The sequence below is a fragment of the Ascaphus truei genome, chromosome 7, assembly GCF_040206685.1.
Source record: "Ascaphus truei isolate aAscTru1 chromosome 7, aAscTru1.hap1, whole genome shotgun sequence".
NCBI lineage: Eukaryota > Metazoa > Chordata > Amphibia > Anura > Ascaphidae > Ascaphus > Ascaphus truei.
In genome coordinates this window covers 44,413,442-44,428,966 of record NC_134489.1, presented here as the reverse complement: position 1 = coordinate 44,428,966, position 15,525 = coordinate 44,413,442, and the positions used below count along the sequence as shown (strand labels likewise).

Sequence of the window (15,525 nt, the reverse complement as noted above, 5' to 3'; positions counted from 1 at the left end):
CTCCCCCCGCTCTCTCTCTCCCCCCCTCTCTTCCTCCACCCACCCCCCCTCTCTTCCTCCACCCACCCCCCGTTCTCTCTTCCTCCCACCCACCCCCCGTTCTCTCTTCCTCCCACCCACCCCCGTTCTCTCTTCCTCCCACCCACCCCCCGTTCTCTCTTCTCCCACCCACCCCCCGTTCTCTCTTCCTCCCACCCACCCCCCGTTCTCTCTTCCTCCCACCCACCCCCCGTTCTCTCTTCCCTCCCACCCACCCCCCGTTCTCTCTTCCTCCCACCCACCCCCCGTTCTCCCTCCCACCGCTCTCCCGCTCCCTCCCCCTTATCTGTGTTGTCAGCGCTGATCGTCCCGTGTTCTTGCAGTTGTCGTGTGCTTGTTCATAGCATTGTTTGCCTCCGGATTGGTGCACAGGGTCTGCGTGACGACGTGGTGAGTACATAGTGCTGGAGCCACGTACAGCACATTGTATATTTGCAATACACAGAGCTGTGAAGTTCGACTCTTCTGGAGCGTTTTCTGTGTATCGGTGTATGTCTGTAACTGGAGCGTTTTCTGTGTATCGGTGTGTGCCTGTAACCGACGCGTTCTGTGTATCGGTGTGTGCCTGTAACCGACGCGTTCTGTGTATCGGTGTGTGCCTGTAACCGGCGCGTTCTGTGTATCGGTGTGTGCCTGTAACCGGCGCGTTCTGTGTATCGGTGTGTGCCTGTAACCGGCGCGTTCTGTGTATCGGTGTGTGCCTGTAACCGGCGCATTCTGTGTATCGGTGTGTGCCTGTAACCAACGCGTTCTGTGTATCGGTGTGTGCCTGTAACCGGCGCGTTCTGTGTATCGGTGTGTGTCTGTAATGGCGCGTCTGTGTATCGGTGTGTGCCTGTAACCGGCGCGTTCTGTGTATCGGTGTGTGCCTGTAACCGGCGCGTTCTGTGTATCGGTGTGTGTCTGTAATGGCGCGTTCTGTGTATCGGTGTGTGTCTGTAATGGCGCGTTCTGTGTATCGGTGTGTGCCTGTAACCGACGCGTTCTGTGTATCGGTGTGTGCCTGTAACCGGCGCGTTCTGTGTATCGGTGTGTGCCTGTAACCGGCGCGTTCTGTGTATCGTTGTGTGCCTGTAACCGGCGCGTTCTGTGTATCGGTGTGTGCCTGTAACTGGCGCGGTCTGTGTAACGGTGTGTGCCTGTAACCGGCGCGGTCTGTGTATCGGTGTGTGCCTGTAACCGGCGCGTTCTGTGTATCGGTGTGTGCCTGTAACCGGCGCGTTCTGTGTATCGGTGTGTGTCTGTAACCGGCGCGTTCTGTGTATCGGTGTGTGACTGTAACCGGCGCGTTCTGTGTATCGGTGTGTGCCTGTAACCGGCGCGTTCTGTGTATCGGTGTGTGACTGTAACCGGCGCGTTCTGTGTATCGGTGTGTGCCTGTAACCGGCGCGTTCTGTGTATCGGTGTGTGCCTGTAACCGGCGCGTTCTGTGTAACGGTGTGTGCCTGTAACCGGCGCGTTCTGTGTATCGGTGTGTGCCTGTAACCGGCGCGTTCTGTGTATCGGTGTGTGCCTGTAACCGGCGCGTTGTGTGTGCCTGTAAGGAGCGTGGCCGGGATCTGTGTCTCGTGGTGTATGCCTGTAAGAAGCGTGGTATGAAGGGCATATCTTGTAGGGATTGAATAACACTTTCCTCCTTGCTAGTATAACGTCGGTCTGTGACGGGCGTAATAAACATGGCCGCCTTCTCTCTCACTGTTCCCAGCTTAATTTTCTCGCTGGTGGATCTGTACTACGTCAACAAGATCTCCTCAGGTCTCTACCAGAGCGTGGCCCTGGCCGTGGCTCCGGGCAAAGTGATTGGGAAGAGCAAGAAAAGGACTGACATTTCTACATGTGCGTGGCCCCTCCCGGGGGCAGAAGTGGCCCCTCTGTACATTCCACCCCTCATGGAACAGCCCAATAAAGCCCTCTTTGTAACATTTGCTTCTGGGAAGTTTTGTGAGAGAGGAGCATTTACCCGCCGGCTTCCCGTCCGTTTCTGCCTCCCGTTCCCGTCCCCTCGCCGGCCTCCCGTTCCCCTCGCCGGCCTCCCGTTCCCGTCCCCTCGCCGGCCTCCCGTTCCCCTCGCCGGCCTCCCGTTCCCATCCCCCCCACCGGCCTCCCGTTCCCATCCCCCCCACGGCCTCCTGTTCCTGTCCCCCTGCTGGCCTCCCGTTCCCCTCGCCGGCCTCCCGTTCCCCTCGCCCTCCCGTTCCCGTCCCCTCGCCGGCCTCCCGTTCCCCTCGCCGGCCTCCCGTTCCTGTCCCCCTGCTGGCCTCCCGTTCCCTCGCCGGCCTCCCGTTCCCATCCCCCTCGCCGGCCTCCCGTTCCCATCCCCCCCACCGGCCTCCCGTTCCTGCCCCCCCCCCCGCCGGCCTCCCGTTACTGTCCTCATCCCACCCAAACGCCGACCTCCCGTTCCGGTCCCTTGCACAGGCCTGCGTTACAGGGCGCTCCCCCGCCGGTCTGTGTTACCCTGGCGCTCTCCCCGCCGGCCTGCGTTACCCTGGCGCTCTCCCGCCGGCCTGCGTTACCCTGGCGCTCTCCCCGCCGGCCTGCGTTACCCTGGCGCTCTCCCCGCCGGCCTGCGTTACCCGGGCGCTCTCCCCGCCGGCCTGCGTTACCCGGGCGCTCTCCCCGCCGGCCTGCGTTACCCGGGCGCTCTCCCCGCCGGCCTGCGTTACCCGGGCGCTCTCCCCGCCGGCCTGCGTTACCCCGGGCGCTCTCCCCGCCGGCCTGCGTTACCCGGGCGCTCTCCCCGCCGGCCTGCGTTACCCGGGCGCTCTCCCCGCCGGCCTGCGTTACCCGGGCGCTCTCCCCGCCGGCCTGCGTTATCCGGCCGCTCTCCCCGCCGGCCTGCGTTACCCGGGCGCTCTCCCCGCCGGCCTGCGTTACCGGGCGCTCTCCCCGCCGGCCTGCGTTACCGGGCGCTCTCCCCGCCGGCCTGCGTTACCCGGCCGCTCTCCCCCGCCGGCCTGCGTTACCCGGGCGCTCTCCCCGCCGGCCTGCGGTTACCCGGCCGCTCTCTCCCCGCCGGCCTGCGTTATCCGGCCGCTCTCCCCGCCGGCCTGCGTTACCCGGGCCGCTCTCCCCGCCGGCCTGCGTTACCCGGCCGCTCTCCCCGCCGGCCTGCGTTACCCGGGCGCTCTCCCCGCCGGCCTGCGTTACCCGGCCGCTCTCCCGCCGGCCTGCGTTACCCGGCCGCTCTCCCCGCCGGCCTGCGTTACCCGGCCGCTCTCCCCGCCGGCCTGCGTTACCCGGCCGCTCTCCCCGCCGGCCCCTGCGTACCCGGGCGCTCTCCCCGCCGGCCTGCGTTACCCCGCCGCTCTCCCCGCCGGCCTGCGTTACCCGGGCGCTCTCCCCGCCGGCCTGCGTTACCCGGGCGCTCTCCCCGCCGGCCTGCGTTACCCGGGCGCTCTCCCCGCCGGCCTGCGTTACCCCGGGCGCTCTCCCCGCCGGCCTGCGTTACCCGGGCGCTCTCCCCGCCGGCCTGCGTTACCCGGGCGCTCTCCCCGCCGGCCTGCGTTACCCGGGCGCTCTCCCCCGCCGGCCTGCGTTACCCGGGCGCTCTCCCCGCCGGCCTGCGTTACCCGGGCGCTCTCCTCCCGGCCTGCGTTACCCGGGCGCTCTCCCTCCCGGCCTGCGTTACCCGGGCGCTCTCCCCGCCGGCCTGCTTTACCCGGGCGCTCTCCCCGCCGGCCTGCGTTACCCGGGCGCTCTCCCTGCCGGCCTGCGTTACCCGGGCGCTCTCCCCGCCGGCCTGCGTTACCCGTGCGCTCTCCCCGCCGGCCTGCGTTACCCGGGCGCTATCCCCGCCGGCCAGCGTTACCCGGCCGCTATCCCCGCCGGCCTGCGTTACCCGGCACTCTCCCCGCCGGCCTGCGTTACCCGGGCGCTCTCCCCGCCGGCCTGCGTTACCCGGCACTCTCCCCGCCGGCCTGCGTTACCCGAGCGCTCTACTTTTCTGCGTTTCGTTGAGTAGCCGAACTCTTCTGTTGATTAGAATTATCTTCGCACGGAAGTACAATGTGGCGGAAAACCGCCGCGGTCTCCTGAACCGTCTGTTACGTTGTCACAATCAGAGCAATAAGGCACTCGTGCATTGCCCACTATTATCCGAGCCAGTGATTCCCAGCTGTGGCCCTGTGAGGGGTCTCCAATCTGTAAAGGTGTCTCCCAGGCAGTATATAGCGGGGTCCTGAGCCCGTGGGGGGACCACACACTTAATAAGACCCACAAACTGTACCTTAATATGGGGGTTAGAACTTTCACAACTGGAGATTCCCACTGTGCTCTGCATCCACAGCAGCAAGGCATTGTGGGGTGTGACTTTGGAAGCTCCCGCAGTGAGTGACAGCTACACCCCGCTATGCTGCCCGCACACACTGAGGGGCAGTTTGGGGTCTCATTAAGCGTGTATTCTCCGCACAAGCTCAGGACACGATACAGCCTGGGATCGGCCACACAGTTCTGTTAGAGAGTCTGAGGAGTCGGCAATAAGATTTATTAATTAGGGGGGCTAATATTTTCTATCCGGGGGCCACAGAGGTTGGGAAGCGCAAGTCTGAAAGATACGTTTTTGGAGGCTGAGGAGTCATCAGTAATATCTCTTTTAGCCACGTGAGGGCAGACTTGCTTAATGCTAATAACTTGGCTGCTACCACCTGCCACGTATATCAGATACAGATCTGTATGTACAGCAGGGCCCTGCTTCTCGGCGATCCGGCGGTACCAAGAAGGGGGCATGCATAGAAGGGGGAGCGGCTGAGATCGCGCATGCGCAGAACAGAGCGGCCGAGGTCGCGCATGCGCAGAATGGGGAAGCAGCCAAATTTCCGCATTCACAGAACGGGGAGCGGCCGAGGTCGCGCATGCGCAGAAGGGCGACGGCCGAGGTCGCGCATGCGCAGAAGGGTGACGGCCGAGGTCGCGCATGCGCAGAAGGGCGATGGCCGAGGTCGCGCATGCGCAGAAGGGCGACGGCCGAGGTCGCGCATGCGAAAAAGGGTAGGAAAGACAGAAAATCGCCGGTGGACATAGCAGATGCTATGTTCCGCTTTTCGGCGGCAGTCTAGAATGGAAGCCGCCGTATGAGCTGGGCCCTTCTGTAATGAGAAATATATATATTATATATAGCGCTGAACATGGACACAATGAATCCCTGTCCCTGAAGAGCTTACACTCTATATATGCTGGAAAATAAATAGTTAACATGTTATACATTGTTCTGCAGATGGATCTGGCAGCAAAAGGGTTCATATTTATGCCTATTTGTTTAAAGCGGAAATCCTGCCCCCAACTGAGGTTTTTCTTCTATTATTTGCAGCATTTGGGGGGTTATTTTCCTACCTGTGTGTTCGCCGATGTTTCATTTAATTAGCGATAGGAATCTGCAAGATCAGGCCCTGATAACTCTGCAGATTGCTATTGACCTGCAGGTTTTGGGTGGGACCCTTTAGGTGAGGAAAACACTGACAACTGAACCAGTATCTTGGGAACCAGTGGGGTCCCTGGAGAGTTAGGCCGAGCTCACGGTGGCAGCTCGGACGTGCGCTTCCGTGCGCACATTCCTGCAGCCCCAGCGATGCGTGCGCTAGCTGCAGCAGATGGGTCGCAGCGATCGGGAGCGTGGCAAAATTGTCACGGAGCTGGTTCGCCCTCATTGGCGAATGAGCGGAACCAGCGCATGTGACACTAATGTCACGTGACTACAGCCCGCAATTTCAATTTTTGTTGTGGCGGCAAAATGTGGCAGCGTTGGCACGGGCATTTGAGGAACTACCTTAGACCTGGGCCATGCTGCCTTTGCCCGCACGGAGGTGTGCGCGTCCGTGACGTCACCTGCGTGAAGCGGTGCATTTTTCGGCCATGCTAGAAGCGCCGTCGGGGGGCGTATCAGTGATGTCGCGAAGCTGGTTCGCCCTCATTGGGTGAATCGCTCACGTGACCTGCCCGTCGCACCGAGAAATAAGTTTCAACTGATTCCTTGCGCAACGCGCGTTCTATGGGCGCAATCAATGCCTTAAGGCATTTGATTGCGCTTCACGCGGTCTGTGCGGCATGGATGCAGCCGTAGGCCGAGTTCACGGTGGCGGCGGCGGACTTCAAGGACTCTTACGGTGAATTCTTCTAAGGTAGTTCCTCAAGAGCCCGCGTGAGCTTGTTCAGTCATTGAGGGCGAACCAACTCTGTGACATGTTCGCATTGCCCCCCGCCAGGGGGTGGACACGGAAGCGCGCGCCCGAGCCGCCACCATGAGGTCGGCCTTAGACAATCGGGTAATAGTCCTTGAAGTGCGCACGGACACAAACCCATGCACGTAGCGACGCTGCCACCGTGAGCTCTGCCTAAGGGCGTTCATCTCCACAGAGTTGGGAAGGGGGCAGCCATTTACCCCTCCCCCCCCGCAGAGTTTTGGGAAGGGGGGAGCCCTTTACCCCCCCCCCCCGCAGAGTTTTGGGAAGGGGGGAGCCCTTTACCCCTCTCTCCCCCTCCCCCCTCACCGCAGAGTTTTGGGAATTGGGGAGCCCTTTACCCCTCTCCCCTCCTCACTGCACACAGGGGAGGGGAGGGTAAGCTCCTGACATTAAGGCGCTTGAAGCTCATAGCTACTGCCCAGCCAGCAGAGTGACAGAGGTCACTGGGGGTCACTGCTTCGCCATTACTCCGGTCTCACTGCTTTATTTTCCTTAGGCAATTAGCAGCATTCCTGTCCGCTGGCTGTTTACTCTTTAACCTCTGGGACTAGGGGCTTGTCCTTAATTAAACCTCCGGGATAAGGAGCTTAGGGTCCTTCACAGGAGACTGAATGTTAGGTGCAAAACCCCTGGATCATAACGAGACCCCCGCTCGCCATTCTCCGGGGTGGGGGGCGCTGCATTTTTCTAGTTTGAAGTCGGCAGCAGATAAAGTGTTAACAGTGAATTCTTACTCTATGCTCCAATCCCGGGGTCTTTTATTCCTGCCGGCCGCACGCAGTGACCCGTCCAGTGGTGCAACGCCGCACGCAGTGACCCGTCCAGTGGTGCAACGCCGCACGCAGTGACCCGTCCAGTGGTGCAACGCCGCACGCAGTGACCCGTCCAGTGGTGCAACGCCGCACGCAGTGACCCGTCCAGTGGTGCAACGCCGCACGCAGTGACCCGTCCAGTGGTGCAACGCAGCACGCAGTGACCCGTCCAGTGGTGCAACGCCGCACGCAGTGACCCGTCCAGTGGTGCAACGCCGCACGCAGTGACCCGTCCAGTGGTGCAACGCCGCACGCAGTGACCCGTCCAGTGGTGCAACGCCGCACGCAGTGACCCGTCCAGTGGTGCAACGCCGCACGCAGTGACCCGTCCAGTGGTGCAACGCCGCACGAAGTGACCCGTCCAGTGGTGCAACGCCGCACGCAGTGACCCGTCCAGTGGTGCAACGCCGCACGCAGTGACCCGTCCAGTGGTGCAACGCCGCACGCAGTGACCCGTCCAGTGGTGCAACGCCGCACGCAGTGACCCGTCCAGTGGTGCAACGCCGCACGCAGTGACCCGTCCAGTGGTGCAACGCCGCACGCAGTGACCCGTCCAGTGGTGCAACGCCGCACGCAGTGACCCGTCCAGTGGTGCAACGCCGCACGCAGTGACCCGTCCAGTGGTGCAACGCCGCACGCAGTGACCCGTCCAGTGGTGCAACGCCGCACGCAGTGACCCGTCCAGTGGTGCAACGCCGCACGCAGTGACCCGTCCAGTGGTGCAACGCCGCACGCAGTGACCCGTCCAGTGGTGCAACGCCGCACGCAGTGACCCGTCCAGTGGTGCAACGCCGCACGCAGTGACCCGTCCAGTGGTGCAACGCCGCACGCAGTGACCCGTCCAGTGGTGCAACGCCGCACGCAGTGACCCGTCCAGTGGTGCAACGCCGCACGCAGTGACCCGTCCAGTGGTGCAACGCCGCACGCAGTGACCCGTCCAGTGGTGCAACGCCGCACGCAGTGACCCGTCCAGTGGTGCAACGCCGCACGCAGTGAGCAGTCCAGTGGTGCAACGCCGCACGCAGTGACCCGTCCAGTGGTGCAACGCCGCACGAAGTGACCCGTCCAGTGGTGCAACGCCGCACGCAGTGAGCAGTCCAGTGGTGCAACGCCGCACGCAGTGACCCGTCCAGTGGTGCAACGCCGCACGAAGTGACCCGTCCAGTGGTGCAACGCCGCACGCAGTGACCCGTCCAGTGGTGCAACGCCGCACGCAGTGACCCGTCCAGTGGTGCAACGCCGCACGAAGTGACCCGTCCAGTGGTGCAACGCCGCACGCAGTGACCCGTCCAGTGGTGCAACGCCGCACGCAGTGACCCGTCCAGTGGTGCAACGCCGCACGCAGTGACCCGTCCAGTGGTGCAACGCCGCACGCAGTGACCCGTCCAGTGGTGCAACGCCGCACGCAGTGACCCGTCCAGTGGTGCAACGCCGCACGCAGTGACCCGTCCAGTGGTGCAACGCCGCACGCAGTGACCCGTCCAGTGGTGCAACGCCGCACGCAGTGACCCGTCCAGTGGTGCAACGCTGCACGCAGTGACCCGTCCAGTGGTGCAACGCCGCACGCAGTGAGCCGTCCAGTGGTGCAACGCCGCACGCAGTGAGCCGTCCAGTGGTGCAACGCCGCACGCAGTGACCCGTCCAGTGGTGCAACGCCGCACGCAGTGACCCGTCCAGTGGTGCAACGCTGCACGCAGTGACCCGTCCAGTGGTGCAACGCCGCACGCAGTGAGCCGTCCAGTGGTGCAACGCCGCACGCAGTGAGCCGTCCAGTGGTGCAACGCCGCACGCAGTGAGCCGTCCAGTGGTGCAACGCCGCACGCAGTGAACCGTCCAGTGGTGCAACGCCGCACGCAGTGACCCGTCCAGTGGTGCAACGCAGCACGCAGTGACCCGTCCAGTGGTGCAACGCCGCACGCAGTGACCCGTCCAGTGGTGCAACGCCGCACGCAGTGACCCTCCAGTGGTGCAACGCCGCACGCAGTGACCCGTCCAGTGGTGCAAAGCCGCACGCAGTGACCCTCCAGTGGTGCAAAGCCGCACGCAGTGACCCGTCCAGTGGTGCAACGCCGCACGCAGTGACCCGTCCAGTGGTGCAACGCCGCACGCAGTGACCCGTCCAGTGGTGCAACGCCGCACGCAGTGACCCGTCCAGTGGTGCAACGCCGCACGCAGTGACCCGTCCAGTGGTGCAACGCCGCACGCAGTGACCCGTCCAGTGGTGCAACGCCGCACGCAGTGACCCGTCCAGTGGTGCAACGCCGCACGCAGTGACCCGTCCAGTGGTGCAACGCCGAATGCAGTGACCCGTCCAGTGGTGCAACGTCGCACGCAGTGACCCGTCCAGTGGTGCAATGCCGCACGCAGTGACCCGTCCAGTGGTGCAACGCCGCACGCAGTGACCCGTCCAGTGGTGCAACGCCGCACGCAGTGACCCGTCCAGTGGTGCAACGCCGCACGCAGTGACCCGTCCAGTGGTGCAACGCCGCACGCAGTGACCCGTCCAGTGGTGCAACGCCGCACGCAGTGACCCGTCCAGTGGTGCAACGCCGCATGCAGTGACCCGTCCAGTGGTGCAACGTCGCACGCAGTGACCCTCCAGTGGTGCCACGCCGGACGCAGTGACCCGTCCAGTGGTGCAACGCCGGACGCAGTGACCCATCCGGTGGTGCAACTCCGGACGCAGTGACCCCTCCGGTGGTGCAACGACGGACGCAGTGACCCGTCCAGTGGTGGAACACCGCAGCCTCCTGCGCGCCCCTCCTTCACTGACCTCCTGCGCGCCTCTCCAACCCTCCTGCGCATCTCCTCTCCAGCGCGTCTCTCCTGCGCGTCTCTCCTGCCTGTCTCCTCTCCTGCGCGTCTCTCCTCTCCTGCGCGTCTCTCCTCTCCTGCGCGTCTCTCCTCTCCTGCGCGTCTCTCCTCTCCTGCGCGTCTCTCCAGCACGTCTCTCCTGCACGTCTCTTCTGCCCTCCTGCGCGTCTCTCCTGCACGTCTCTTCTGCCCTCCTGCGCGTCTCTCCTGCACGTCTCTCCTGCCCTCCTGCGCGTCTCTCCTGCTCGTCTCCTGCGCGTCTCTCCTGCCCTCCTGCGCGTCTCTCCTGCGCGTCTTTCCTGCCCTCCTGCGCGTCTCTCCTGCACGTCTCTTCTGCCCTCCTGCGCGTCTCTCCTGCACGTCTCTCCTGCCCTCCTGCGCGTCTCTCCTGCTCGTCTCCTGCGCGTCTCTCCTGCCCTCCTGCGCGTCTCTCCTGCGCGTCTTTCCTGCCCTCCTGCGCGTCTCTCCTGCGCGTCTCTCCTGCGCGTCTCTCCTGCGCGTCTCTCCTGCCCTCCTAGTCTAGTTTCGGAGATGTTTATAGCAGCTGGGTAGCTCTGTCCCAGGTGGTTTTGGCAAAGTGCCAGGATCCTCTGTGCTTTCTGGGTTAGGGTGAGGTGGCGGTGAGTGGTGTTGCTGTGTCAGGCGTCTGTCTAGACTTAAAGAACCCACAGAACACCTGGAAAGGTGAGTGTGCGGATCCGACCACCGGCAGCTGCAACCTCATCACAGGAAATCCAGGCACGCGCCCCCGGACTCTGCTGACCCCGCCTGTGTGCCGCTGACCCTGCCTGTGTGCGGCGCTGACCCCGCCTGTGCGCGGTGCTGACCCTGCCTGTGTGCGGCGCTGACCCTGCCTGTGTGCGGCGCTGACCCTGCCTGTGTGTGGCGCTGACCCTGCCTGTGTGCGGCGCTGACCCTGCCTGTGTGCGGCGCTGACCCTGCCTGTGTGTGGCGCTGACCCTGCCTGTGTGCGGCGCTGACCCCGCCTGTGTGCGTGCGGTGCTGACCCTGCCTGTGTGCGGAGCTGACCCTGCCTGTGTGCGCGCGGCGCTGACCCTGCCTGTGTGCGGCGCTGACCCTGCCTGTGTGCGGCGCTGACCCTGCCTGTGTGCGGCGCTGACCCCGCCTGTGTGCGCGCGGTGCTGACCCTGCCTGTGTGCGGCGCTGACCCTGCCTGTGTGCGGCGCTGACCCTGCCTGTGTGCGCGCGGCGCTGACCCTGCCTGTGTGCGCGCGGCGCTGACCCTGCCTGTGTGCGCGCGGCGCTGACCCTGCCTGTGTGCGCGCGGCGCTGACCCTGCCTGTGTGCGGCGCTGACCCTGCCTGTGTGCGGCGCTGACCCTGCCTGTGTGCGCGCGGCGCTGACCCTGCCTGTGTGCGCGCGGCGCTGACCCTGCCTGTGTGCGCGCGGCGCTGACCCTGCCTGTGTGCGGCGCTGACCCTGCCTGTGTGCGGCGCTGACCCTGCCTGTGTGCGGCGCTGACCCTGCCTGTGTGCGGCGCTGACCCTGCCTGTGTGCGGCGCTGACCCTGCCTGTGTGCGGCGCTGACCCTGCCTGTGTGCGGCGCTGACCCTGCCTGTGTGCGCGCGGCGCTGACCCTGCCTGTGTGCGCGCGGCGCTGACCCTGCCTGTGTGCGGCGCTGACCCTGCCTGTGGGCGGCGCTGACCCTGCCTGTGTGCGGCGCTGACCCTGCCTGTGTGCGGCGCTGACCCTGCCTGTGTGCGGCGCTGACCCTGCCTGTGTGCGGCGCTGACCCTGCCTGTGCGGCGCAGCGCTGACCCTGCCTGTGTGCGGCGCTGACCCCGCCTGTGTGCGGCGCTGACCCTGCCTGTGTGCGGCGCTGACCCTGCCTGTGTGTGCCGCTGACCCCGCCTGTGTGCGGCGCAGCGCTGACCCCGCCTGTGTGCGGCGCTGACCCTGCCTGTGTGCGGCGCTGACCCTGCCTGTGTGCGGCGCTGACCCTGCCTGTGTACGGCGCTGACCCTGCCTGTGTGCGGCGCTGACCCTGCCTGTGTACGGCGCTGACCCTGCCTGTGTGCGCCGCTGACCCTGCCTGTGTGCGGCGCTGACCCTGCCTGTGTGCGGCGCTGACCCTGCCTGTGTGCGGCGCTGACCCTGCCTGTGTGCGGCGCTGACCCTGCCTGTGTGCGGCGCTGACCCTGCCTGTGTGCGGCGCTGACCCTGCCTGTGTGCGGCGCTGACCCTGCCTGTGTGCGGCGCTGACCCTGCCTGTGTGCGGCGCTGACCCTGCCTGTGTGCGGCGCTGACCCTGCCTGTGTGCGGCGCTGACCCTGCCTGTGTGCGACGCTGACCCTGCCTGTGTGCGACGCTGACCCTGCCTGTGTGCGACGCTGACCCTGCCTGTGTGCGACACTGACCCTGCCTGTGTGCTCGCGGCGCTGACCCTGCCTGTGTGCGCGCGGCGCTGACCCTGCCTGTGTGCGCGCGGCGCTGACCCTGCCTGTGTGCGGCGCTGACCCTGCCTGTGTGCGGCGCTGACCCTGCCTGTGTGCGGCGCTGACCCTGCCTGTGTGCGGTGCTGACCCTGCCTGTGTGCGGTGCTGACCCTGCCTGTGTGCGGTGCTGACCCTGCCTGTGTGCGCGCGGCGCTGACCCTGCCTGTGTGCGGCGCTGACCCTGCCTGTGTGCGGCGCTGACCCTGCCTGTGTGCGGCGCTGACCCTGCCTGTGTGCGGCGCTGACCCTGCCTGTGTGCGGCGCTGACCCTGCCTGTGTGCACGCGGCGCTGACCCTGCCTGTGTGCGGCGCTGACCCTGCTCTCTGAGGGCAGGAGAAACTCTATGTATCACCCCTCTGCACTCAAGCTGAATTGCCCATTCCAGTCAGGACATCTGCTTTGTAGAGTGGTACTGAGTATCTCACTGCGTCACTCTATAGTGTTCAGTCCCTGTGACCTTGGACAGTTACTGTATGCGCCTGTGCCCAGGCAGATGGTGTACGCAGCACTGTGCAGTCAGCGTTGGATGAAACGCAGTATTATTGTTAGAGAAGAAGCAGTTTGGGGTACGAGTGCTGAGCTTGGGGGTCCCCTCACTGTGTCCTGTCCCAGAATCCTGTATTATCTGACCTCACCGGATTTCCTCGTGTCCGGCACAAACATTTCTTAAAACGTTATCGGATTTGCCCCTCCTCTGCTTTCTCCTTGTTTCCAGGTACTCATTAGATTGCCAGATATATATATATATATTAGCTCATCGTTGTGAGCCCCCCGACCTGTGTATGTTATATGGGGGTCCCCTGTATTTCCGGGTCCTGTTGCTGCATTGAAGGGACATCACAGCTCGGACAGCCTCTCTGTATATAGTGTTACAGTCCCTGTATACACTGTGTAAGAGAACATATTCACACGCAGTATTTACTGTTTGTGCTATAAACCGGCTCCCGTCTCCTAAACACTGTAGCGCTCACAAGGCCCTGCTGGCTCCCTGTGATACTCGGCACTGTCTGCCTGCGTTCCAGGCGTGGGAATAGTCACTATTATTTTGTTCCCAGCGTCTGGCAGCAGCACAAAGGGAAACAGGTTTGCTTCCGCCAGCCCGGGCTCCCGCCTCTCTCTTTGCCGTCGGCACTTACAATATTGTTGTATATTTTCCAAGGCGTTGATCAGGTGAACTCGGTTTCAATAACAAGCAGATGTGGGGGGGGGGCGTTCAAAGCCCCTCACTGACCTGTAACTTCACTTAGTATACCTGGGCCGAGAGCTACCTGCTATATGGACAACCCGACTTACTGTACAGGCTGAAATAATGACAACTTTTTAACATCAACATCTGTGTTTCTGTCCTTAGCACAACGCCAAGAAACCGCACAAACGCGCAAAATGTGTGGCAGTAACGTAGAGAATATTACCGTGATAAACCAGTCCCGGAGTCGCACGATTCCTGTGTTAGAGAATATTACAGTGATAAACCAGTCCCGGAGTCGCACGATTCTCGTGTTAGAGAATATTACAGTGATAAACCAGTCCCGGGACCGCACGATTCTCATGTTAGAGAATATTACAGTGATAAACCAGTCCCGGAGTCGCACAATTCTCATGTTAGAGAATATTACAGTGATAAACCAGTCCCGTTTGCGCACGATTCCTGTAACTCCGCTTGGGTTCTGGTTTGTTGCTGAATGTACAGGACACATAATATGGGTTATAGGGCAGAACTGTCACTCTGTATCTCTAGGAAGGATCCGGCTTTGCAATGCAATGTGTTACATGCCTCTGGCAGTTTAGAGGTTAATAGATAAGAATGTGATATTGCATGAGTACTAGAGATTGCTGCTGGGTTTTTATGGGGGGAGGGAGGGTTACTCTCAGAGGGTCTGTAAAGATGCAGGGTGACAGTAATTGGAGGATGTCTCAGACAAAGAGACTCCAGGGTGGGTCTCTCCTGACATTTACTGTCACGCCTAATATATTGTGAACACGCCTCTCCGGCCTCCTCACCTTACTGCCCAGCATGGGGTCACCATTCAGGGAGAAAGGGGTATGGGGTGTTAGATAAACACAGAGGGGGGTTACTGTGCACAGCGGGAGAAACATGCTGCAGGAGGCACCACCCCAGAGGTGGCTGCACACGCCTGGGAGGTGTTACTGCGCGGAGCAGGAGAAACATGCTGCAGGAGGCTCCACCCCAGAGGTGGCTGCACACGCCTGGGAGGTGTTACTGCGCGGAGCAGGAGAAACATGCTGCAGGAGGCTCCACCCCAGAGGTGGCTGCACACGCCTGGGAGGTGTTACTGCGCGGAGCAGGAGAAACATGCTGCAGGAGACTCCACCCCAGAGGTGGCTGCACACGCCTGGGAGGTGTTACTGCATGGAGCAGGAGAAACATGCTGCAGGAGGCTGCACCCCAGAGGTGGCTGCACACGCCTGGGAGGTGTTACAGCGCGGAGCAGGAGAAACATGCTGCAGGAGACTCCACCCCAGAGGTGGCTGCACACGCCTGGGAGGTGTTACTGCGCGGAGCAGGAGAAACATGCTGCAGGAGGCTCCACCCCAGAGGTGGCTGCACACGCCTGGGAGGTGTTACTGCACAGAGCAGGAGAAACATGCTGCAGGAGGCTCCACCCCAGAGGTGGCTGCACACGCCTGGGAGGTGTTACTGTGTGGAGCAGGAGAAACATGAAGCAGGAGGCTCCACCCCAGAGGTGGCTGCACACGCCTGGGAGGTGTTACTGCGCGGAGCAGGAGAAACATGCTGCAGGAGACTCCACCCCAGAGGTGGCTGCACACGCCTGGGAGGTGTTACTGCGCGGAGCAGGAGAAACATGCTGCAGGAGGCTCCACCCCAGAGGTGGCTGCACACGCCTGGGAGGTGTTACTGCACAGAGCAGGAGAAACATGCTGCAGGAGGCTCCACCCCAGAGGTGGCTGCACACGCCTGGGAGGTGTTACAGCGCGGAGCAGGAGAAACATGCTGCAGGAGGCTCCACCCCAGAGGTGGCTGCACACGCCTGGGAGGTGTTACTGCACAGAGCAGGAGAAACATGCTGCAGGAGGCTCCACCCCAGAGGTGGCTGCACACGCCTGGGAGGTGTTACTGCGCAGAGCAGGAGAAACATGCTGCAGGAGGCTCCACCCCAGAGGTGGCTGCACACGCCTGGGAGGTGTTACTGCGCGGAGCAGGAGAAACATGCTGCAGGAGGCTGCACCCCAGAGGTGGCTG

At 63.1% G+C, this 15,525-nt stretch overlaps 1 protein-coding gene across 1 annotated transcript in view; it reads left to right on the top strand.

Annotated features, from left to right (window-relative positions):
- Window positions 1–6,344, top strand: part of KRTCAP2 (keratinocyte associated protein 2) — an 11,379-nt gene extending 5,035 nt beyond the window's left edge. Inside the window, 4 exon segments of the mRNA XM_075610035.1 lie at window positions 363–429; window positions 1,745–2,119; window positions 4,025–4,166; window positions 6,240–6,344. Coding sequence (XP_075466150.1) covers window positions 363–429; window positions 1,745–2,119; window positions 4,025–4,166; window positions 6,240–6,344 — 689 coding nt within the window.
- Window positions 6,345–15,525: the final 9,181 nt, after the last annotated feature.